The sequence below is a fragment of the Phalaenopsis equestris genome, unplaced genomic scaffold (genome assembly GCF_001263595.1).
Source record: "Phalaenopsis equestris unplaced genomic scaffold, ASM126359v1 Scaffold000402, whole genome shotgun sequence".
NCBI classification, from domain to species: domain Eukaryota; kingdom Viridiplantae; phylum Streptophyta; class Magnoliopsida; order Asparagales; family Orchidaceae; genus Phalaenopsis; species Phalaenopsis equestris.
The window spans coordinates 528512-555754 of NW_018164844.1; the positions used below are offsets into that span (position 1 = coordinate 528512).

General features: G+C 37.3%; 1 protein-coding gene across 1 annotated transcript; it reads right to left on the reverse strand.

Annotated features, from left to right (window-relative positions):
* Nucleotides 1-4: 4 nt before the first annotated feature.
* LOC110026811 lies at nucleotides 5-18450 on the reverse strand. Its single transcript, XM_020727961.1, has 5 exons — nucleotides 18159-18450; nucleotides 14196-14259; nucleotides 13348-13551; nucleotides 1172-1480; nucleotides 5-1073 (listed from the first exon to the last, which is right to left on the reverse strand). The coding sequence occupies exons 1-5, from the start codon at nucleotides 18448-18450 to the stop codon at nucleotides 23-25; spliced, it is 1920 nt and encodes a 639-aa protein (XP_020583620.1). The 3' UTR covers nucleotides 5-22.
* Between the last annotated feature and the right edge of the window lie 8793 nt (nucleotides 18451-27243).

Below are 27243 nucleotides of genomic sequence, written 5' to 3' on the forward strand. Positions count from 1 at the left end.
GAAAATGTGATGATCCAAAATCTTAGATCACTTCCTGGAGCTCCTTCAATGTTAAAAATTTTTTTGCAAATCCATCAACCGCATCATTAAATTCTTCACAGCCTTGAAAAATTTCTCGTCCTTGTTGCTTCCACTGGAACAATCTTCTGAAAAGATCCAGTAAGCCAACCCTGCCTCTGACTTCTACTAATTGCTGAATACATAGATTAAGCAATATTTTGACACATCTAAGCAAGTATTTGCAAACCTTTCCTTTCTGATGGCAGATAAAATCAAGCCTGGTAGCTTCGCAGTCGAATAACATCACCGATATCTCCTCGACAATGTCAAAATATGAAAATACAAGACAAACTCCTTCACTTGCCCATTTTCTTCCATCACTTCCATAACACAAAGTAATTTCATGCTCATGACAGTCACTGGTCACTGTTTGGTTTTCTTTATGCTGCAAAATTTCACCGGTAGTGGCATAATAAAGTAGCAGTTCACATCCCCTGTCACTTAATATTGTTGGGTACAATATGAATATGCCTAGAGGAATTTTATTAAATAACTTTTTGGAACTTTTTGTTGTGTTTTCTTGACCTTTTGAATCAACCGATGTGTATCTAAGGAAAGGTTTGGTCCATGATTCAATACATACATCATCAAAATCTCTAAGCCATGATGAAAGTGCAGAAAAACTACATATTTGTGTTGTTGGAGCATGCTTATCATCTTGACTCTTATTTATTCTGAGCTTCCTTCTCAAGCTAAGTGAAACTTTAGTATTGGAGTGGGTGGTTAAAGAGGACCGTTGTTCATAGCTTGGAATTGCCCTACTTTTTACGCTCCAAGACCTTGATAATTTGAGGAAATGTTCAGCGAGTCTATCACCATGGCCATTGACAACAGGGCAAAGAACAAAGGAAAGATATATGATAGCAGCCTCAATCAGATCTCTGTCATAGGACGAGAACAAATTAATTTCATTAGAAATAACTTCCGAAATATAAGAAGCCTGAATATCATTATGATAGAAGATTAGCACAGATGCAAAATAGAACCATGTAGGAAATTTCATCAGCATTGACCTACAACACAACACCTCAATATGGTAAGGTTTTCAATTACAAAGGAATTTAAAAAAAAAAAAAAGAAGCAGCCACATAGGGTGAAGATTTGTACGTACCAGGTAGAATTATTTTCAATTGAACCCTGCATTGTTTCATGTCTGAGCAAGCATATGGTTGGCTCAAAGGATGCTTCTGGACAAATGACTTCTAATTCAATATAATGAACCAAATTCACAAAACTATTACATGAAATAGGTCCATTCAATACACCAAGTAGTTCCTGTAAGTTATTAGGAAAATAGGCATGCGGGAAAGGGTACTTCAGTCCCATTTCCATTGACACGCCCCAGGCCATTGGCCTAGAAACCATATCTAACACGGCCGAAACAAGTGCAATATGGAGTTCTAATACAAAAGTCAGACCCCTGTTTAAAAGAATTGAGAGTAAGTTAATAATCGATAAACATGGTAATCATCAAGTGAAATCTTATACAAAGATCACATAAACGTCTACAGTTTTAAGCCAATTGAGAAGATAAATAACTATTTTCAACAATTAAAAAACAGACAACAGGAACTTCAGCAACAGCCATTTACCACAAACGGAGAATTGGCATTTTCCCCAAACTAAACCAGTTGAGTAAATTGAACAACTAAATATTGCTGAACAGATTAAGTTAGAATCAAACTTTCAAAAAAAAAAAAAGAGCTTACAATAGAAATGCAGTGGTCCATAAGGATTAATGGCATCAGTCAAGTGTCAATATTTCAAATGAAATAACAAAAAAAAAAAAAACTTATTGCAAAGCTACAGAAAGCATGGCATAGATGAAGAAAGAAATTAGGTATTAAACAAGCTAGCATGAAGTAGTCTTGTTAGAAGAGGAAATTCTCGTGTAATATTGACTAATTTATGATGTGTTAATGACTACAAGTATGTACCACTATAAAGATATATAAGACAAATACCGCCAAAACAAGGAAGTGAATATATTCAATCAAGAGGAACATGATAAAAATGACTTCTTAATTTAGTACTTTACAAAGAGAACACTTCATAAAAATAAGTTCTAGTTTGTAACAAAGATCGAATAATTAAGGAGATCTCACAGCTTTGGTGATGATATCAGTCAATTGTTCTTCACTAGAAATGTGGATCACGAATGATCTTCTTCAAGGCTGTACCTCTAATAAACTGACAATCTTCTTCAAGAACGTATCTCTAACAAAGTGAATTTAGTTTTGTAATAATAAATGATGCCTGCACTGTCGTTCAAGCAAGACTATACTGCTAATGGGAGCATTAAGATGAGGTTTATTCCTCATCTCCTCTCATTCGACCACACGCACACAAAGAGCGAAAGAGCGTGAGAGAGACGAGGGGGATTGTGAGAGAGCGAAAGAGTGAGGTAAAGAAAGAAGAAGAAAAGAAGAAAGAAGTTGAAGAAGCAACAGTTACAGTAAAGGGAAACAAGAAAGGAGGAGTAGAAGATGAGTGGCTCACCTGCTACGATCACTTCCTTCCATTTTCGCGATCGAATCGCAAGGAAGATAGCTCGAGAGGCTCTGCAGAGTGTCGCGAGCATCAAAATAAAGGAGGGAGAAGAGGGGGAAACTCGATTGAGTACCTGGAAGGCTCAAACGACTCACCCGAGTGAAAGAGAGTAAAGGAGAACTCTAATCGCTGCTTCGAAGCCCTATCTAGCGGCGGCTAGAAGAGGAAGGGAGAGGCGGACTCTCCGTGTCATGCGTCTCGCAGAGGAAGGAGGAGAAAGAGGGCTTGAGCGGCCTATAGAAGCTCGGCCGAGAGCTCAGAGACTAAGTTAGGGCCTGTGGGAGCTCTGCGTGCGGGAAAAATTTTTTGCCCGGATTCCAGACGTAGCTCTACGTGCGGACTCCAATAATATGTTGTCACGTATGCTACATCGCGGAGGTTATTTTGGGGTTATTAAAGTGGAACCGTGGAGGTTACTTCGAGGTTATTGAAGAGAAACTCATAATTCCACTTCAATAACCCCGAAATAACCCAGAAATAACCTCCACGGTTCTACTTCAATAACCCCGAAAAACACCGCGAAGGTTATTTCTGAGTTATTTTGAGGTTATTGAAGTGAAATATATGAGATTTATTTGGGGTTATTGAGATGGAATCTCATAGGTTATTTTGGTGTTATTTCGGGATTATTGCAGAGTCCGCGGTTTCACTTTAATATTTTTTTAGGTGGGTCTGATATAGCACACATGAAGGTATATTATTGAGAGTCCGCACTTAGAGCTACGTCCGAAGTCCGGATAGAAAATTTGTCCCTGCATGCGGGAGAGCTCAACCTAGTGAGGCTCGGTTCATTTAGCAAGGCAAGGCAGAGGGTAGGCTAAGTTAAAGTATTAATTGAAATTGATTTAAATTAAATTAGGAAATGTTAATTATTTATTTACTATTATGTTAGGAATGTAAATCCTAATTAATTTACCTATTCAGAAAATCCTAATGTTTATTCTTACAATTATAAGTGATTGACGAGGAAGCTAAAATAGAAAATGGGAAAAGAAAATTTCAGATATAAAATTAAATTGTGAAAGTTAATAAATATTTTTCTTAATAAGTAATGTTAAAAAGCAAATTAAGAATCCTAAATTTTAAATTTAGTTATGGATAAATTGATATTAAGTAGGCATGCAAAAAGAAAAATTGTTAGAAGCTTTAACATAAAATTTAATTGGGATATTCCAACATATATATATGTTAGATAATACATAAATATGTATATATGTTTATATAGGTCAATAAATAGTTTCTTAAAAAAATAAACTATGAATATAATGATAGAGAATCCAGGAGTAATAGGAGAGAAAATTAGCATTGAACAAGAAGTTAATTGCATTTAAATTTTTATTATAGGTGCGCCTAAGGACTAAACTGGCCTAAGGAAAATGATAGCAGATGACACAGTTGAGGTGGTTAAATGAATTTTATTTTACAATAGTTCTATTTAATTACTATTTCCAGCTTTTTGAGGTGGTTAAATAAATTTTATTTTACAATAGTTCTACTTAATTATTGTTTCCAGTTTTTATTTCAAATGCAATAATACTGGTTTGATTTTAAATATTAAATACAAGTTTTCTTTTAAATGTTAAATACAAGATAAAAATGAATAAAATATGGTATATGCATGCATATGGAGTCACCCTTGGATGGTACTGACAAGAAAATCTAACATACTCGTCCAGGAAAATGAAAATGAAAATAAAAATGAAAAAGGAAAAAGTTGTCTACCATTATGCTATGTTGGGAAATGTTAAACGTATATTTTTATAAAGTATATGTTTAGACGGTAGCTCTCAATTATGAAAAGTGTAACCTAAATAAATAAAAGAAAATGAAACTATTTCTTTACTGCATAACTTTTACTATTACCGCACCTTCACAAAAATATTTTAAAATAAAAATTATTATAATTTAGAAGCATTTATCCTCTAAGTAGTTTTAACTCAAATCATTTTTGCTAATATTTTTACAGGAAAATCAGTAGGATTAGATGGACCACAGGGAGTACGTGTATAGGCGTCGCAGAGCACAAGCTGATAGGTATTACAGTTTAATTTATTTTTTGTTTGAATGTCAATGTATAAATATTAACAATCTATTATAAATATACGTTTTATGAATTAGAACGACTCTATTGTGTATTGGATTTTTATTGTTGCGATGAAATGAAACTGGTAGATAGGTTTCTTTAGTCCGACCGTCAATTCCCACCATGGTAATTCCAAACTCACTGGGTCAAGTCGTGACAAGTTTAATATACTTAGTTCTATTATCAAGGATAAAATTGTTTTTAATGTTGAAAGTTGTCATCTAATCACAATTAGGGATGATGGATTGTGACAGGAAATCCAAACTCATCTCCTATAGCTTTAATCCACAAAACGTTCGCAAGTGACCATCTAGCAACAACTATACTCTTCTTATTTTTCAGGATGCAAGATTTCTCCAACAAAAATATAATATCTTAAAAGTACATTTCTAATCATCAATAGGTTAAGCTTAATAGCCATCAAAAAATGTTTCAAACCTCAAATGAATATGCTTTGGGTAAAGTAGATTATTAGCCAGAGATTTCTAGATATATCTTAAAATTCTTTGGACTAGTTCACAGCATATATTGTTTGGATATCAAATAAACTGACTAACCATACCGTAAAAACCAAAAACACAAGTACGTCAACAAGACTTGAATAGTTACCAGGGTCTTCAAAGCTTTCATCGTCCTCAAATGATTGCAAATTTTAAAAAAGAAACAGTAGGTTTACACCCAAGAAGCTCAATTTCTTCAGGAAGATTTATAGCATGTTTTATCTGAGAGAAAATTGCCTTACAATATGTAAATTAAATGACCAGAAAGCATTTTGGATGCCCAAGATCTTAAGTGATAAATATCTTCCAGATACATTGGTTTATTTCAATGATATCTAGCATATCACTTCTAGTGAAAAGGATGTTATACAACCATAATCATTGTGCCAAAGAAAGGGTGCTGAATAAATATAAAGTGATTAGTCACACTACTAGCAGTCAAATTTCAGCAAGAAACTTGTCGAACTAGGCATGAGGACTTTGTTTCAATCCAAATTTACGAAGCTGGAATATTTTTTTCTCCACCCAAGTAAATACAAGAAAAGCTGCCTCACATAAATTGTTTTAAAAGTATCTCTATAAAGAAAAGGATTAATGAAATCCATTTGAAAAAGATTATCTCATTGTGGTGGGAGAACTTACATAGAGGGAAGGTAGCGATACGATTACCAAGTGAGAGAAGATGAAGAAAGTCGTGCAGAAGAAGTATTTTCTACCTCACTACCGTCAAGACAAGTTTCCGAAACTCCACAATCTACAACAGCGACACCTTTCCGTGGAGGAGTTCACAGCTCGGTTCGGTCACTTACAGATGAAATGTGAGCTGACTCCTCTACTTTCTTATTCCACTTCTTTCCATAGAGAGTTCTCCTTCCTATTTGATTGTTTGCCTTATTAACCACCTTCCAATTTTATTCCTTTCCAAATTCCAATCCCTTGTCCTTTTTGTTAGGATCCATTGTATATATGCTATGTTTGCCTAGGGTTAACAAGTTTATTATGATATCATATTTCAGTCTGCTACCTTTGAAGCATTCTTCCCATCTGAGGTTTGTATTCGATGACGAAAAGGAGATTCGACTGTAAGTCATCCAAAGTGATGACTGTCTCCAGGGTCTGAGTGGTGCTCTGGCTGTAGCTCAACACCGCAGAGAAACTTATCTTCCCAACTCCCCTTTGTCAATCGCTTCTAGCGATTTCAGAGTGTTGTCAATCCCATCCAACGATTTCATTAGGTTGCAGATCATGCCAACCACTCTAGGCAGCGGTCGCATTCCTTCTCGGTGCCTCCTAGCATTCTCCTTCGCTTTCCCGCAAATCGTCTACCTCCCTGCACTTCCCACCAGGCCATAGCACCTAGCTGCTGGTTTTCCACCTTCCCGCGTCTTCCTCACCCATCGTTGACCACTCCTACATCCTCCAATAGGCTGCATATCCGTAAAGCTTCTCCCGGCAACCACCGTACTCCCTTCCCGACACCTCCCACCCAATCGTCTGCCTTCTAGCCTCCTTCCAGCAGGCCAATGATCACCTTTCTTGCGCCTCCAGTAGACCGCTGGCCTCCAGCTATCCTTCCACCACCTCACCACTTGCTACTAGCCACCAATCAGTCCTCCAGTAGCTCCTTCAACCGGTCGGACCTGCAGCACTCCACTAAAGAGGGTCATTTTGTTCTTGTTGTTTCCTTTTTTTTATTTCTGCAGTCGTTAATGTTGTTTACCATTTACATGTGTTGTGTTATTTTATGTTGAGGATTCGTCTTGTAACCTGTTAAATTTAGCAATAAAATGTGTTGTTTGAGTTGCGGTTTGGGTTAAACTCTGATATCACCAACACATCCACACAATCTTCTATGTCTCACATATCATTGTCTACTTCTTCTACGGCTTCCTGCTCAGTCAATGAGCTAACTCTGGTAGTAGGGCAACAGAAGGTGAAGTGTTCAAACGTATGACATCTAAAAAACGTCCTTGCAACCACTGTGTTGAGTGTATTGTTCCTCTCGGTCTTCTTACCACTTTGATCTACACTACTATCTTTCTGGATAGTTTCCACACATTCCTCAGGTGTACTCCTAGTAGCTGCTCCAATTTTCGGTGATTTTCTGAATTACGGAGGGGTTCTGATAAAATTTTGTTGTTTCTCTAACTTCAAGGGGAACATCATTCAATAACTAGTAAGGCTGCAGCTGGGTGAAATGGCTGATGTCTGACTTAAGTCTCCCAAATATTTGACTATGGTGTTCTCCTCGTGCTTCCTTAGCTCACATTTTAGCATGAGCTGCTTAAATTCCATTGTGAATTCTTCTACTGAAAACTCCTAATGTAAGTGGTGTAGCCTCACGAACATGTCATGGCAGTAGCGTGGGGGTACATACTTCCTCTGCATTTTCTTCTTCATCCTTTCGGAAGTAGTGATCTTGCTCCTACCTTCTCTACGCCTCACTCTCTTCAGATTCTCCCCAACAAAGAGACACTTTTCTTTATTTTTAAGGCAACAAGCTTCACCCTCCTATAACTGATACCTCCTTGTACTCAAAAGTCTCGTCAACCATCTACAATCACTCAATGAGCTCTCGCAGTCCTCCAAAATTTACTCCATCCATCAACTTCCTTTAATAATAGATCCCAAAGCGTCGTGGTCTATCCCCCTCTTCACTGGAATCATCACTATGAAAGAGATCCAGATTTTTCTCCCTCATCCTCTTTGAGTCTCACTATCACGGTCGACGGCAATCTCTCCATAGGTTCCTTTTTCTCAATTTCAGCAAGTCATTGAAGTCGGCAGATTTCCTATTGCATCTCTTCCATGTTTAGCTCTTGAACAGCTTCCGGCACTTGTCTCCTCGGTGGCATGGCAAAAGTTTAGGGTTGGGAGATGAAAAAGGGTGTATAGGGATAATTTAGGGTGGCGAAAAAGTTTGGGCTGGCTGATTTGAAAAATTAGAAATTTGAAATGATTGTGGGTGGAGTTTGGGTTAGATATAGGTGAATCTTGGTAACCCTAGAGTGGAACTAGAGTTTGGTTATCTCTAATATCAAATGATATCGGACTTTAACAAATAACCTCACGCAAGCGTAGGTATCCCGCACTGTAGCGAAAGGGAGTCGACTTTGGTCTAGTTCAGCTTAGAACTCCTAAAAGCCAGAAGACGTTTTTTCCTTAGATTAGAGGCTCAATTCGAGACATAGGTTTATTTATTTGTTTTCATAGGTGTCTAGGATTAGTTCTGCTTGATGTTTTTATCAGGACAGCAGTCGGGATCTGGGTTTCCCCGTTCAAGGATCGTATTTGAACGCGAGAAGGTGCCTCGAATGTAACTCTTCAGAGGTGGTGACCTTCTCCAAGAGTTCGAGTGGTGCTCTGACTGTAGGTCACTCCCGCGGGGATATTTATCTTTGGTTTCCTTCCCTCTACGACTTTTCCCATATTCTGCAGCCCTCCTCTCACCGTTGCAGCCCCTTGCCTCAATGCAGTTCCGTAAAACAGTAATTTGTTGTTCTCTGTGGCCACCCCTAAACTTCTGGTCGTCCCCATAATCTCTTCCTCTGAGCTGTCATACTTCTTCCTGTCAACGGGCTTCTCAAGACACTCTGGCACCACTCGAGACCACTCCCTCCCTTCCACCAGCTTTCCATTTATCCCTGCTCACTATAGCAATCCACCAACTCATCCATTATATTATCAACTGCCCCATCCAACCACTTAACCTTCTTCGATTGCCTTAACCGGCACCCATCCCTTCCTTCCTGCTACCCAGCCACTACCTTCACCCTAGGCCTAGTTTGGCTCTGTGTTGTGTCATTTGTTGTTATTTCCTATTGTTATATATGTTTGGTGTAACCCTATCTAATTTCTATAATAAAATTTGTTATTTTGTTGTTGTTTGGGTTAACTATAATACTATTTAGTATGAGAGTTAGTCTAACCTTAGTTCTATTCTAAGGTTTCTAGCATCCCCTCATATCTCAACTCAAATTTTTTCTTTCCCGCCCTACACATTTCCTTACACCGATCAACACCCAAACCCTAACAGAGCCACCACCGAGATGATTCTCAAAATCTGATCAAGAACCTACCATGGACAACTACTCTACAAAGTACTACATCAGCTCTGTCAATAAGAAAAGAACCCAAGGCGGGATCATCGTCGACCGTAACAGTGAAATCCATGTAGGAGAGCATATAGAACACCTGAATCCCTTCCGTAGGGATGATTCCAATGAAGAATAAGACAAACCACAACGCTTTTGGGTACAATATCAGTGGAAATCTAGAGATGAGGTGTCTGCTCAATGATACAGAGACATGATGTCAGTTAGAGGATACAAAGATGAGGCGTCTATTAGAGGATACAAAGCTGGATTGCCTGTTGAAAGATACAGAGATGACTTGCCTATTGGAGGATACAGAGATCTAGGGATGAAAGTGAACCTACTGGACTTCAAGGGGGGAATGGATCTAGATGGCTTGCTCGAGTGGATGCAGACTATTGAGCAGATGTTTGAGTACAAAGTGTCTGACGATAGAATAGTGAAGCCGCGACCATTAAACTGAAGAATAATGCTTCTTTGTACTGGGAGAATTGAAGACGAAGAGAGAAGGACGAGACAGAATCACTTCTTGGGAGAAGATAAAACGAGAGATATAACGACAATAGCTACCCCCGCACCCACACTACTGCCATGATATTTTCTTAAAGCTCCATTACCTACAACAGAATGAGCTATTAGTAGAGTACACGGCAGAATTTATGCAGCTTAAGTTGAAGTGTAAGTCAAAGAAGGTAGAGGACACACCATGGTCAGTTACTTGGGAGGCCTAAAGTCCGCCATCAGTAATGTGGTTCAGCTGCAATCCTATTGGACACTGAGAGACATGCAAACCTTAGCATAGAAAGTAGAGAGATAGCAAAAGCAAAGCAGGCAACCACTATCAGTCAGACAACCACCCACAATTGAAGACCTCAGGTGGAGCACGCCTCAAGGAGTGGAACGGACTAGTCAAGAGCATGGTAGAGCCACTCTGAGTGAGAAGAAGACTGAGAACAGTAGCACGCCCACTACAACCCTCGCTAGAAAATGTTTCAGATGTCATGATTTTGGATAGATTGTTTCCAGTTGTCTGACGAGCCGACTTGTGTCCTTCATCGATCAGGGAGCAATAGAATAAGTGAGCGATAAAGAGACGGCTGAAGAGAAGAATGATTACAAACTTCCACCAGATAATGGTGATATGATTGTGATTCAACGAGACCTACCGACTCAGGCTCCAAGAGAGCAGTTGTGGCTTTGTCACAACATTTTTCACACCCAATGTACTATAAATGGCAAGGTATGCAACAACATTATCTAAAGAGGTAGCATCAAGAATGTGGCGTCAACAACGATGGTGGACAAGTTGAGCACCACAACTCAAAGACATCCCCAACAGTATTCCTCGACATGAATGAAGAAGGTGAACGGTATCTACATTGACAGGAGGTGCATTGTGGAGTTTTTGATTGGGGACCTGTAGCAGGATCCAGTTTAATTTGGTGTGGAGCTTATGGATGTCTGCCACCTTTTGTTAGGGAGATTGTGACAGCTAGATTGCAAGACTCAACATAACGGGTTCAAGAACATCTACTCCGCCAAAGATAGCAAGTTCATCATTCTTCTAACTACTACAGAGTCCAAGATCATAGGTGCTCTTGTCAGTAGAGAAATATCAGAGAGATTATTCCTAGTGACGATAGGAGACCTCAAGAGAAAAGATTTGAAGGCTGACACAAGATAACCCATTCAGAGAGAGTTTCAAGACATCTTGTTTAATAGCTTACTATCTTGGTCGCCACCATCATGAAGATTCAAGCTGTCCTCAACTCATCGGGTTGGATTCATATGGATATTTACACACAAGTGAAGAAAAATTCTAAGGTGTTCGGGGGATAGTGCAGTCGCCAGTAGAATCTAAATACTTCTCAAACAGCAATCAAAGACCCCTTAACCTTGAGAGGTTACAACAGCACTATTACTTACAATGTGTAGATAAAAGCTTTAACGAATGAGGTTGAAGCCCCAAACTACGGTAGATTTGTGCGGACGTAGGTCTCCCGCATTGTAGCGGAAAGGAGTTGGATCTGGGTCAATTCAGCTTAAAACTACTGAGAATCGGTAAAGTTTTTTTTCTTGGATTTCTCGTCCAATTGGAGTTGGTCCCACTCCTAGTTATCCTAGGTCTATTTATTTATTTTCATAGTTGATTGGGGTTAGTTTTGCTTGATGTTTCTGTCGGGACAGTCGTCAGCACCCAGGTGTCCCCGTTCTAGAGTTGTATCCAAAGGTGAGAAGGTGCTCCGATGTAGCTCGCTCCCGTGAGGATATTTATCCTTGATTCCCTCTCCCTGCGACTTTCCCCATCCTCCGCAACCTTCCTCTCATCACTGCAGCCCCCTTCCTCATTGTGGTACTATGTAAGACCAGTTTGTTGTTCTCCCCACAATTCCTTCCCTCTACCTTGTCGTACTCCTGGTCAACAACCTTCTCAAGGCACCCTGATCCACCTTGTTGCCCAACTCCATACCACTCTATCCCTTCCACCAGCTTTCTGTCTCTCCCTATCTTGACCTAGAGCCAGCCCTATCAAAAAACTCATCCATCAAAATTCTCAGTTGCCCATCCAACTACCAAAGCTCTTTTGCTGCCCTAACCGCACCCATCCGTTCCTTCCTACTACCCAGCCACACCACCTTCACCCTAGCCCTAGTTTGGGTCTATGTGTTGTGCACTTTGTTATTATCTTCTATTGTTGTATGTGTTCGTTGTAACCCTATATAATTTCAGTAATGAAATTTTCAATTTTGTTGTTGTTTGGATTAATTGTGGTATTACATCCAAAGGGAAAGCAAATATTATTACCTAATTCAAATATGAAATTACAACAAACAAAGATGAAAAATCTGAAATTGCAAAAAAAAACAAAAAAAAAACACAATGCCTGAACTAGGGTTGATTCTAGGTGGAGGTTTTGTTGACCATGGATTTGGACCTTCGGGGTGATGGCAATGGAGGTCGGTTAGCATGTTAGAAAGGGTTTGCAATGATGAAGAAATGCGGTTGCAGCAAAGGGGAGGTGGCGACCAGTAATAACAACATTGGAGGTGTTGTTCAGGGTAGCGGCAGCAAGGAAAACTAGGGAAAAACAACAGGTTTGTTGTTTTCTAGGTGGCGGCAGCAAGGGGAATGTGGTGAGGGTGAAGGGAGTTGATGCGAAAAAGGCTGGGAGAAGGGTATAAGAAAAATGAACACCACCTGGAGACCAAGATACCGCTTAAGTACTACTTGGAACCCTATGATATAGCCAATAGAGAGAAAAGAGATGTCGACGGCTATCCCGAAATAAAACACAACAAAAACTAAACCCTAAACACCAACAAAGCACATAACTATGAGTGGGTCCCACTCCAATTAGGCAGCAAATCCCAAGGCAACTAGAGGGTCGGTTGCCCTCAGGAACCTTGGAACAACCGATCCAGGCCCAAATGCTTGTGTTAGATTTGTTGATGTATTTAGAATTCACACTTAATTTCAGAGCATTCCAAAATCATTCAACTTGAGCAATTTCATAATACACATCATCTTCCCAGCCTGCAAGGTTACCCCCCACTGCACTTACAGCCACCACCTATCACCTATTGTTGTTGTTGACTGCCACCACAAACCAACTGTCGACCACCTCTTGCCGCAATACCCATCATATTTCTAAAATGCATGTATTTGAAATGCATCAAAACAAACAAAAAATCCATTACGATTGATAAGCATTCAATCAAACAACATGCATTTTTAATTACAAATTTATTTTACATTGTATTTAGAACTCCTCTAAATTCCAAATTCATTCAACCAAACATCCCATTAAAAATTTCAGATTAATATTTTTGGCATATACATAGCAAAACAGTAAACAAACATCACCAGCTTAGATAGACTAATGTTTAGACTTTAGTGAACCTCTTAAGAAGATGAGCGCCCGGCAATAGCAAGTGAGCAACCACAATAACAGAGGAAGAGGTGGAGAGGGGGGAACTGGTAACAATTGTAAGATGTCTTGCAGCTAAATTATTCATTTAATGAACAAACTATCTATATCACGAAGAAACAAGGAACTTACGATATAAGAAACCAGCTATGTAAAAGTGCGCTTGCCTGCCTAAGCATAGCTGGAGAAGTTACAAAACACAAAATCATTCTTCTCCAGGTTGGGCGATTATAGAATTCTGATTTCAAAGAAAGGAAGGGCCTCTGCCTAACTTCAAGTAGAGCTTCTGAAATGTCATTCTTCAAAAGTAATGGATCGAGATACCAAAAGAATAACCTACAAAATTCAGAGTAACAACCTTTAGGGATGAAAATTTTGTTTGACGCTCCAAATTCGTTTAATAATTTCCTGTAATGTAAACAGCTCAAACAGTTAAGATGATTTGCTTTGACTCGACATTAGCTTGTGCATGCATGCATAAATTATGTACATATGCCTAAAGGTGTTATAAATTTGTGTGCACGAATACATAAAACGCAATCAATTTAAACTTTGAAATAAGATTTTTCAACTAATAGGCTGAGCTTATTAAGTTTACTTGTAAGTTAATTCAGAATCAGACATTTTTAACATTGACTCTGACCAAAGTTGGCATTTTCATTTTGGGTTAAGTCGCGCTCATTTAATGTAACATCCAATTTTGACAATTAAGGTATAACTCAAATTCCACATCCCTCAGAATTTGATTGAATCAATTTTATAAAATTCTACACGTCAAATCGATCAATTTGATGTATAACACTATGCATGAATTTTTAATGTAAAAAAAAGATATAAAATTACGAAGTTATAAGATTTAATACCCTTATTAAATTCTTAATTCTCTTACTGTTCCAACCCGACTTCTTTGCACTTAACTGCGCATGTGTGGGCTTGATTCGATCAAACAAAGAAGATAATTTGGAATCATGTTTATATGCCGCATTTCCTCCCATTCCTTCTCCCTCACATCATTGCTCGGCTGAAATTTCCAGCGATCGATCTCTGTAGCAAGCACAAACAGAGGGGTAGAAAGCCAGTAGAGAACCCCCACTCCCGGTTTAGGGTCCCAGAGAGATTTTTGTGAGTATAAACTCCTCTTCAATGAAACTTCTGACATTCATTTCCTTCCATACTCTTTCGTTTTCACATTTGCCACAAATCATTGCACATTTTGGTCTTCGATCACCGTAACGGAAGGCGAGCTTGTGTCAAAGACTGCAAACTTGATCTAGGGACTTTTGTATGGGGTCTTTAGCCAGAAATCAACAAAGTAAAGAGGATCGGAGGAAGAGGGAAGAACAATAGAAAGTATCGGAGGAGCGAAACCATTTGAGATAAAAATTAATAAATAAGTTAAATTTGGGTTAAATCATGAAATGAGCTAATATTTCATGAAATCCAAAGATGTTTATGAATTCCAGGTTATTTACAAGTGCGAGCTTGGGAAAACTCATCGTAGCACTGCTCCATTATTTCAAGTGAAATAATCTTGTGTTAACTTTAGAAAAATAACTCTGCATGTTCATGTGATTTACATGTATAATTTTCTGCATATTGTGGATGAATACATGCATAAATTGAATGAATGCAAACTTATTGTCACTTCTGACACCTACGATATTACTATCTTATGAATCTAACGAGCATACTTATGAAATCATTGCTTGCAAGTATTCATTTTAATATGACTCATGTATATGATATATGAAATATCAATGATGAATTTTTGTTATAGGATTTATAATTTAAGAACTGTCAGTAATGTTATTGGTATGCTATTACATAAATACTTGCAAGCATAAATGATAGAGAACAATGGGATTCTCGGCTCATGTTATTCAAATGGATACGAAACCCCGGGAACCATTAAGATCAAATGGCGACAAAATGTAGCAGGGGGTTATTAATAGGTATGATGGGGGATCCAAACTTTATCAATAATTGACGTAGTATTCGAGCTGGGTGACAATCAAATGATATGACATGATATGAGAATAGTTGAGGTTTATAAATTACAAGTGACATTCTTATGATTAGACTAACGACTCTTATCAAGATGCTTATGATTACACATGCATGGATGATTACCTGTCTTATATAGTTGTTATGCTTTTCTACAATACAAGTCTTATGTTTTATATGATTATATCATGTTCCGACATTGTTATCAACATGTACATGAGTCGTATATGAGCATGCACGTTCTTTATTTTCTGTCTATTAAAACTTATTTTAACATTAATTATTTCGTTGTAGCTCACTCTACATTGTTAACTTTTAGGAAAAGATAAGTAGCATTAGAACGAGCAGTCATGTATGATTTGTATAGCTTTTATATTTCATAATTTTGGGAGTTTGTATAAATTTTTTGGTATTTACTTTTATTATGTTGGATACAGCTCTATATTGATATATATATTTTTTGGTGATATAATTTTTCACAAGAAAAAACTCAAAATGATCCCTCAAATATTAAGAAGTGTCCCATTTAGTCCTTGAGTTTTAAATGCTCCAATTTAGTCCCTGATTATTAAAAATTATTCTGAATTGGTCCTAAATAAAATTTATCATTAATTTAACAGTTCCTTTCACATTTTAAAGGGTAATTATATCTATTTACAAAATTCACGAATTAAACATACGACGGGCTCGCTTATTCTCGTTGGAGGATTCATACACAAAACAGTCTCACATTAAACCTAAATCTTCGCTACCCTTACACTCGTGTAACTTCTCCCCTTCTATTTCACCATTGATGGAGCAACTCAAGGCACGTACTCATTCGCTGCTTCTCTACTTGACGGAGCAGTCCTTGTCTGTCTCCATCTGTGTTGCTTGTGTTGACGACAAGACTTTGTCAATATTCGAGCGAGGCTTCTCCCCTTCTGTTTCACCATCGACGAAGCAAGAACCTTAAGGTGACCACTTATTCGCTGCTTCTCCACTCAACGGGACAATATTTGTCACTGCCTCCATCTGCGATGTTTGTGTTGATGACAATGCTTTGCCTCATTCGAGCACTTGCACATCACCCTCGACCATTGTTCATTGCAATGAGAGATGGCTTCAAACTACGTCGGTTCAACCTGGAAAATTTGCGACTCCAATCATGTAAATACGACACTTCAAAATTGAGATGGGTAATTCATTGAAAAATATATATATAATATGTGGTAAAATAAATTATTTAATCGAATTTAAAAGCAAAAAATGATGAATACAAGAGATTTCAAATTTTGTGATGTTTGCTTTTAATCGTATTTGAGCAGTATTTAATTAGGTTTTAAGCAAGATTTAGCCTAAATCCAGCCAAACAACATAAACAATAATTTTTATGCAAGATATATTTATAAAAACTTACATAAATGATGAAAATACGCTCCAATTCATGTAGGTCACCGTTAAATTTAATATAAAATATGATTTATGACCAATTTGGAGCAACTGTTAATAGTATAGGACTAAATTAGAGCATCCTAAAAACTTTGAAACTAAATTGAACACTTGTTAATAGTCAGAGTATATGGATTTAAATGTATTAATAAATGAAATGTATCAAATATGTTTGCCTCAATTCAGCTAAACTAGTTAATCACCTACTGGATCTTAATTCAACAGGTTAGGCTGAATACTGTGAGAATTTAGTTTGACTGAATCGTCAGCCTTTATCGCACAGCAGTTAGACCTTAAGAGGGCCCACTTGGGGTGTGACAGAAAGTAATATCGAAGCATAATTATTGGATAAAAAGAATGATAGAAGCGTGTTTGATTTGAAAAAGTAAGAATGGGACCAAATATGATTTGATTTATACATAGCTAAATGTTGATTTATCTGAGGTTGTTAGCCCACATGACTTAAGGTAACATGCATGCACAACATAATTATTATATGATAAATTACATTTGAATAATAAATTATGTCAATAGAGATGAATATGCCTGGAAGAATCAAAAAGTATTGAGGGCCAATTCATATAAATGTACTATAATAACAAAGAGATTCACAAAGATGAGCGCATGATTCGACAATTATTTTAAATGTATTATATTGTTTGTCATCGTCTCACCTAAACAAAAGCAATAAAAACTAAATTATGCAATAATTAATCTTTTTTACGTTATAAAGATATTCATAAAGCTATAAGCTTAATATCAGTATGATTATAAATATTATTATTTATTTATTAAAAAAAACTCTACCAATATATTTTATTTGATCGTTTCAATAGTACCCACTACCCACGTATCATAATAACACAAACAAACCATAATTTAAATAACTCCTTCTTTAGCAACATTTCAAAACTACAATCATTTTTAAGAACTACAATACATTTTTCATGCATAGGTTAAGATGGCATAAAAGTAATAAATTAAAATTAAGGTGTTGGATAGATAAATACATAAGATTTGAGTGGTATGGAAGTAAATATTCTTTAATAATATATATATGCAAGATAATTAAATAAAAAAGTGCAAGTATCTTTAATGTAAATTTGCTTTAAATATATTTTCATCTAAAAATATTCTCCCTGTAAAAGTAGAACGACTTCATTGCATTATGGGCTCTTCATGAGAGATAGGGAGGGGAATGCCGAGGAGAAGAAAGAGCACGAGAACGAGCACGAGCAGCGGTTTGATAACGAGTGCAAAGTTTTCGCATTGCTGCAAGTTCTCTAATTGATTCCCTCCCAAACCTTCCATTAAGTTCTCTCTAATCTTTCTATTGTAATCCTCTTCCTATTCCGATCAGAACATCGACATGGCGCTGTCGAAACCCTAAGCATGTCTCTAGTATAAAAACTTCAAGGCCCTCAAAATGTCCCCGCCTCCTCTGCGATCGTCATCTTTCGCAGGGAATCTGACGTTGATGCCATCGCTCGGTCTCATTCAATAGCCACCACAATCTCCGTGCTGGAGGCAGCCGTTCTTCCTTCTAATCGGCGAGATGCATGAGATTTTGTTTCTTTTTTCACCGGCGGCAATGCTTCTGATGTTCCTACATCCGAGAAACAAATCTCGTGCATGTTCTCGCCGATTAAAAGAAAGAACGGTTGGCTCCGGCGCGGGGATAGCGGTAGCTATTGAATGGGACAAAGCGATGGCATCAGCGTCGGATTCCTTGCAAAAGACGAAAAACGCAAGGGAGGTGGGGACATTGCGAGGGTCTTGAAATTCTGATATCAGAGACATGCTTAGGGTTTTGATAGCGTCGCGTAGATGATCTGATCGGAGTAGGAAGAGGATTACCGGAGAAAGATTAGGGAGACGTTAATGCAAGGTTTGAGAGAGAACAAATGAGAGAGCATGCAGCAATGTGAAAACTCTGTGCTCTTTATCAAACCGCTGCTCGTGCTCGTGCTCGTGCTCTCGCTCTTTCTTCTCCTCTGCATTCCTCTCCCGATCTCACATGGAGAAGCCTAGACAACAACGGAGTCGTCCTACTTTTATGGTTAGAATATTTTTAGATGGAAATATATTTGAAGCGAATTTAATTTAAAGATACTTGCACTTTTTTTTATTTACATATATTGCATCTATAATATTAAAGAACATTTACTTCCACACCACTCAATTCTTATGTATTAACGTATCTAACACCTTGATTTAATTTTTTACTTTATGTCATCTTAACCTATGCATGAAAAATGTATTGCAGTTCTTAAAAATGTTTGTAGTATTGAAACATGGCTAAAGAAGTAGCTATTCAAATTATGGTTTATTTGTGTTAATAATACTTGGGCAGTGAGTGTTGAAACGATCAGTTAAAATATATTCATAGAATTATTTTTAATAAATAAATACTAATATTTATAATCATAGTGATATTAAATTTATAGATTTATAAATATCTTTATAACTAAAAAAAAGATTAATTACTGCATAATTTAGTTTTTATTGTCATTGTTTATATGAGAGAATGACAGGATATAATACATTTATAATAATTGGTCAATCGTGCGCTCGCCTTTGTGAATCTCTTTCATGCGCTCGCCTTTGTGAGTCTCTTTCATGCGTGTTGACCTCATTTTTAGTGAGGTCTTAGTTTTTACTCTTAGAATCCAGGATCTAGCTTTAAGAGTTTCTTATTGACCATCCTAGCGGACTAGTAATGGAGCCCACCTCCCATAGAACTTTTGAGTCACATCTTGACTCATTTTCTTGACTCATTTTTTTGCAGACCTCGCATGAGTAGTCCCAAGCACTCGACACTTAGTTGCAAGGGCTAAGGACTAACATGTAGAGGGCCCGAAAATGAGTTCCCACCGGATCAGACGGTCATAGGTGAACCCGCCATGACTCGAATGCTCGCGAACGTCGTAATTCACGCATTCGCTACACCACGCACGAGGTTAACGAATTTTTTAGCCCGACCGCCGGCGAATTTGTCCGGACGACCCCGGATGACGAAACGGACCGCACCGACGAGTCTGAAACGTTAACTTTAGCTAGAAAGGACACCTGTATTGCTAGAGCTACGCGCGCATCAATGGCACGGCAATCGATGTGCATTTTTAGCGGGATGCGAGCCCGGCTCAACCCAAGTTCGACTCGAGCTCGATTTGGGCTGATCACCATCTCACAGAATTTCAAATTTTGAATTTAAAAATTCAAACAAAATATTTAAAACTCGTATTAATTGAAAATAATCCCCTGTTATTATTTTCCAAATGAGCAGCGTGCACCAAAGGAAGGTATTCATTTCCCCGCCAATTGCTTCTCATAACGGCTCTCGAGCCCGCTCCTTTGATTAATAGGCCTCGCTCAGGAGAGACTTTGGCCTTTTTCCTCATCCATCAAGCTCTCACTAGACCGAAGACCTCTGTTCCCTCGTCTCCCTCGCTCGACGGGATTCTCCCTTCCAGCGAACCAAAGCGCCCTGCTCCTACGCCGAATACGCTGCCATTCCTCTCTTTCGCCTCCTTTCCTCCTTGCGTCTCCTCCCTGCACTGAAGAAACCCACTCTTTGCTCGATCCAGTCTCCCGCACCGAAGCCGCGGACCCCATCTCCTCTTTTCCTCGACCCCCTCCTCCTGCTCGGCTCGCCTCTGCCGCTCGACACGCCTTACAGCACGTACCTGCGTCGCCTTCCTTCTCCCAGCCGCGTCTGCTCTCCTACCTGCAACAAAGGTCCGATCGATTCCAAATAATCCACCGATCGATTCCAGGTAATCCAGGAGCACTTCTCTGATAGTTTAACGTCATGTGCATGAACTTTTTTTGAAGAAGATGAGGCTAATATGAGAAGTAAAGTGATGGAACAAAGATGTTTGTGTTGTTGTTTCCTGCAGTTTTATGGATGATTTTTGGTATTGTTTCTAGACCATCTTTCTTAGATTTATTATGGATGCTAAACTTGGTCAATCTATAAACTTAAAAAGTTGCAGGTGTTTCTTTCATTTTATTTTCTCAATGGAAATTGATAGGTTATAGATTACAAAGTCTTTGAACTATAAGACAAATTGCTTACTTAATCTAATTTCCAATTTTTGTGCAAACACTTGATTCAATTAGCTAAATCATTGTTATTTCAAATCATTTTGTAGACACATTTTTATTGGCAATCCTTAATATGCAAATCCTTTCTAATATGCAAATCCTTTCTTATGCAAATCCTTTCTATTGCCTTTTTTCTGTATTTCGAATATGTAATATTATGAGCATTTACGGTTAAATTTACTTTGCTTCATATGCTAATCAACAATTCCATTACTATGAAGACATTCAAATCACTTAGAATGGTCTTATACCTGCATAAACACATCATGCCCTAAGATGCATTAGAGAAACGATTTGATTTCTCCCAATTTTCTTTATTTGACGAACAAAGTTCGGCATTTATGTGTATTGATTCCTTATGTTCGAGCATCACAGGTTAAACATTAATATCATGGATTATAAAATAACTTTTCCTTGACTCACCTGCAGCTAATTTTGAGGGCATTTACATACATAGTACACAATTCTGCTGTATTTACATATCTCACCTAAGCTTTCATGGTTACATAGCACTCAAAGCTTTAATTTCATATCGAAAATAGCTTTATTTTTTTTTTGTCAAAAGTGAAATCCACTTTCTCACGCGTAGATTCCTGACACCAAACCGTTATAACAATAAATACAAGGTTTAGGTGTAAGATATGCGAGTACATCTGAATTGAGTGACATGTATGTAAACGTCCCAATATTAGTGGGTGTGCAGGTTCAAATTTCCGATTCAATACTATCATAAGTTTTTTTTTTAACATGATATGCTATTAAAAGTGTTGTTTTCTTGCCTTTAAAAGTGTTGTTTATTGTTAATTAAATGTTGTTGGGAGTCATTAGGTGCTGAAATTATTATTTGAGTCGCTTGAGGTAGCTTACAAGGGGTGGAATTAACATTTGGGTGTTGTAGGAAAATTGGAATTAATGTTTGGGTGCTGAAATTGGGAATTGGACTGCTGTAGGTAGCTTACAAGTGCTGAAATTAATGTTTGGAGTGCTGTAAAGAACCTTAAATTAATTTTTGGGTGCTGAAATTATGTTTTGGACTGTTGTAGGAAGCTTGCAGGTGTTGGAATTAACGTTTTGGTGTTGTAGAAAACATGGAATTAATGTTTGGGTGCTGAAATTGGGATTTGGACTGTTGTAGGTAGCTTACAAATGCTAAAATTAATGTTTGGAATGCTGTAGAGAACCTGAAATTAATGTTTGGGTGCTGAAATTGGGATTTGGACAGCTGTAGGTAGCTTACAAGTGCTGAAATTGGGGTTTGGGCTGCTGTAGGTAGCTTACAAGTGTTGTAAATTACTATTTGGAGGTGTTAAAAATAATGTGAGAGCTTTTAAGAGTGCTATGAGAGCTTTTGGGATGTTGTGAGAGCTATTTGGTATTATTTGGAATATAGTTAAGTGTTGTTTGGGGCATTTTAAGGGCCAATTTTGGCATGGTTTTAACACCGTTTGGGCACCATTTTGGCACAGTTTCGGAGCTGATTTAGAGAGTTTTGTCTATTGTTTTGGGGCCAAATTTGGAGAGCTTTATTTATTGTTTTTTGTTCCATTTGATCATCATTTCAACGCTTTTAGGCCGATTCACTTATTGTCTTCCCCCTTTTCGACTTTGCTAGTTTTAGAAGTGGATCGGAAGTCAAAAAAATGGGAATTTCTGATTTAGTTACTTCGAAGACACTTAGAAATATTTGAAAATTAATTGGAAAACACTTAATTGAGGGTGAAATGTCTTGAATCACTTTAAGCACAAGTTAAAACATAGGCTTCTAGATTTCAGGAGCACACCTTAGGTGACAGTCCATTCACTTAATTCTCAGCATAGGCTTCTAGATTTTAGGAGCACACCCTAGGTGAGAGTTCATCCACCTAATTCTCAGCGTAGGTTTCCTAAATTTTAGGAGCACACCCTAGATGAGAGTTCATCCACCTAATTTCCAAATAAATAATGAAACTTAACACTCGACCCTGATTCACAAACTGATTAAAACACTAGACACGAGGATGCATCGAGACGCAGTTCATGCTTCCTTAATTAAATCAACAGTGAAATTCCCGCAATGACTTAACCAAAAATGAAACTGATTGCACTGAAATTTGAGTTTGGATATTACACTCAAATCCTCCTGGCAATTGCGGAAATTTGTTAACGCCACATATGGATCACCGGACCAGGATAAGTCTAGGGTCTAGGTGGCGAGAGCGATGACGACATTGCTTATGTGTGCTTAAACGAGGAATGCAAAGTGAGATTTTTTTAGAATAGTATCCCCTACCTCAAGAATCTTCAATAAGAAAGAGGAAATTATCAATGATACTATTCGCTGATTCTTGGTGGGACCATTGCCCCCGACTGACACTTTTAGGTTGTCAGTAGTTTTAGCACGATTAGAGTGACTAGCCTGTGGACTACACGACTTCACAAAATATTTACAAAAATCAAACAAAATCTCTTTTGCATGTTAAAAAAAACTATCTGTATAAAAAAGACCTAAACAACAGCTTTTGCATGAAAATCAAAGAATTTTTCTATGAAAAATTTATAAAAATCTATAGTTAGTCATTTGGATCGAGGTTAAGGACTGTCTTCTGTAGATTGTCGGGTTGGCAACTCTTACCCAAGGTAGGGAAGCACACAGTCCAGCTCTGAGCCCCCACTTTTACCAATGTCTTACACTCAGTCTTGGTCTTTCATACGTGACTAAGGGTTTCTCTTGCTTACGATTTCTACGACTCGTTTTTTCTGACTTTCGTGCTGTGTTTTTTCGCCTTACTTAATTTTCTTACAAGTTTATTTCTGCTGCAAATCATATTATGCTCGCAACTCTAATAACGCAACAGTAACAGATGCCCAGGTACGCTTTTACAGTTTATTTATAGCATTTTACTTTAATGCATTTTACTTTTCAAGTACCTTTTATTTACTTGCAATTTGTTTATTTTTCATGCAAAACCAAAACCGAAACAAAATAAAACCAAATTTTGACATCAAAACTGTGAAACATAAGCCACCAATCTCAAACACTTAAACTCTGAAGTTATCGCTACAATAGGAGCTTGGAGTCAACTTTGTGGGCCGCACGACGAGGAGCTTGGAGCGAGCGACAAGAGGATCTTCTTCAGCATTATATCTTCCTAGTATAATAATAACCCATAGGACTTCGAGGTAGCTCGCCTAGAGCGACTCGCGACGTAAAACCTCACACCCTTTTTAGGCTCTTGTACAACCATGTTGTGCAGCGTTAGTCCTAACCCGCCTTAGGTTCTAAGTCCTAACCCGCCTTAGGGTCGTGTGACACGACGTAAACCGACGTAAACTCTCTTATCTCTGCGGGCTATTTGCATAATCGGATATTATCCAAACGCAAATCCTAAATAATAAAATTGACGGGATTCAACATTTAAATAACGTCTTCTCCAAAACACAACCACACAACATGATAGTCTGGGAAGTCACTGAGGATTTTTCTCAGAATCTGTGACATCCCCTACCTTCTTTTTCCTTTGACTCCTGAAAATAATTGTTCCTACTTGAGCCACTCTCATTTGTTTTTCTACGTCATTCCGTGAAAACCTAAACCTTGAAATCTTGAAGATTAGTACCTCTGATTACTATAGAAAGTTTTATCAAGTGACCCCCGTCATTTGGGTTGTAATTAACTATAGGGGTTTGTCTCTATATGGAGCTTGGAACCCAGGTAAAATAAACTCTATTTAATATTTGTATTAGATAGGGGAACTTGTCGTTCACACATAAAAAGTTCGCAGACCAAACGGATGTCCCAAATCTCTTAGTTTGCAGGATTGGGTCTATCGCCGAGGTCTACATTTACCTTTAGGAAAAGTGTAGTATTCGCAATATCGGACACGATTATGCAAACTATTAGACGAATGAGATTCATTTGGTCTCATTTCTTTTCAAAAATTAAAACATACTAATTTCAAAATCAAAAATATATATCTCTTATATTTAAATTAAATTTCAAAAATTATTTCCATAATCAAATTTTCAAATCAACGAAAAGTTGACTGACAATGCGCTCGCCAATTATATCACCAATAAGCTGGTTGACTGTTTGTTTTTCTGCATATTGAAAACAGCTGTGCAGCTGCTATTTTTAGATAAATGATCATTTTGCCCTTATGTAGTAATATTATTTGTAACAGAATTATTATGACAATATATTTGATACTTGAGGAACAAAAATTCACTTCATAGCAGTACAAAAAATAAGATATATACCTCACTTAACAGTGAGTACATGATTACTAGAATAAAGAAAAAACTATTAAAATAATGTTTATCATAAAATAATATTATTTTTTAAAATGCAGAAGACGTGTCATGAGCTATGCCGTATTCTAAATATACAATCCATTCATGATCACTCTCGGTAGTGGAATATGTTCTAGTGTCTGCACATTGAAAGAAGTCACACTTCTTTATGATTCTCAGCGGGCACCTATAAAACTATCTCCCGTAGCTATGTGGTTGACGTGACGTCAGCAAAGAAGTCTGAAATTCACAGTGGCACAGCAATCATCGGGAGGTCCTGCAAATCCTAGAGTTCCTCTTTCCCAAATGTTTTAAAAGAAAATTCATTAGTAATAAAACAAGTTGAAATCAATAGAATAAATAATTAAGTACAGTTTTGTGCATCCATGAGGCCTCGTAGAACATATCTCGCAATACCAACTAACGAATCTGTCGCAATAAGAAAGCATCAAAGCTTGTTAAAAATAGTTCTTGATTTTTTTTAACCCACGTAATATCAAACTCTTGTGTGTCACATATTGTATATCACCAAAAAAGGTCATCCAAAAAAATCTCAAAAACCATATCGCTCGAAAAAAGGACAGGAACTTGGTTGTCTATAATAGTATTTCATATGTGACACCAACAAACACCGACAATCAGGCAGTCCAGAAGAACTCATAAGGTTAAACGTCTCATCATGGATCACTCAGACCCACCAAAAGAAAAACAAATATAAAACACCTACATATAGCATAAAAAATTCAATCAATAAATATCAGATATACAAGAAACAAAAATAAACAAGTGGAAATTGATAAAAGAAATCATTAATTACAGTTTTATGCAGGTGTGAGGTTTCAGAGAACTCAGTATACCAACCAACAAATATGTCACTACAAGAAGACAGTATACTTTATAAAAAAATGCTCTTCGTTACCTTTAACCCACGCAATATGAAGCGCGTGTCACATATTCATATCACCAAAAAAACTATCTAGAAAAATCTAAAAAACCGTTGCACCGAAAAGAAGAGAGGAACTTGGTTGACTTCAGTAGGATTTCACATGTGACACCAACCAACAGCGGCTAATAAGTCATCCAAAAGAACCATAAAGGTAAAAGTCTCGTCACGGATCTCTCAAACCCACCAAAAGAAAAACAAATAAAATACAAATGAAAAAAAACACTTACACATAACACAAAAAGCCCCAACAATCAATATTAAATATACAAGAAATGAAAACAAACAGGAACTGTATAAAATACAAAACAAATAAAATAATAGTACAAATAATAAAATAGTAAATACTTAAATCATTCTCCTACTATCGCATTTGTAATTTATTCACTCAACTCTGTCATCTCGCTTACACCTTCATCGTCTTTAGTACAGAGAGTGGAAGCATCATTCTCAAGCTGTGACAGAAAATGTCCATAGCAGTACTTAAATGTCTCGGCAGGTACATGCTCATGATACTCGTCCGCCCTACGGAAGTCGATGTCGTTACGAAAAGTATATCGTCGAATATAATTATGGAGTCATCATGGCGTTCAAGTATGATGCTCTCCACAATTACATTCGACGGCATCCTTCCAGCAACGACATCGATTTCTGAATGACAGAAGAGGATCATGGGCATGTACATGCGAGGCATTCGACCGTCTTGGACATTTTTTGTCACGTCTTAAGAATGATGCTTCCACCACCTTCACTAAAAACGATAAAAGTACAAGTGAGATGACATAATTATGAGAATAAATTACGGATGCGATAGTAGACAGGTGATTGGAGTATTTATTATTTTATTATTTTATTATTTCTACTATTATTTATTAAGTATTTGTATTTTATACAATCCTTTATTTTTATTTCTTGTATATTTAATATTGATTGTTTGAGTTTTTACGCTATTCGTTAGTATTTTTTTCATTTGCATTTCATTTGTTTTTCTTTTATTGGGTTCGACAAGTCCAAAATGAGACGTTTGACCTTATGAATTCTTCTGAATGGTATGTTAGATGCAGTTGCTTAGTGTCACATTTGAAATCCTAATTAAGGCAACAAATTTCCTCTTTTCTTTTCAGTGTAGCGGTTTTTAAAATTCTTCTAAATAGTTTTTTTGGTGATATGCATATGTGACACACACGAGTTTAGTATTACGTGTGTTAAAAGCAATCAAAAATCTTCTTTTCACAAAAGTTATTATTTTTTTATAGTAACAGATTCGTTGGTTG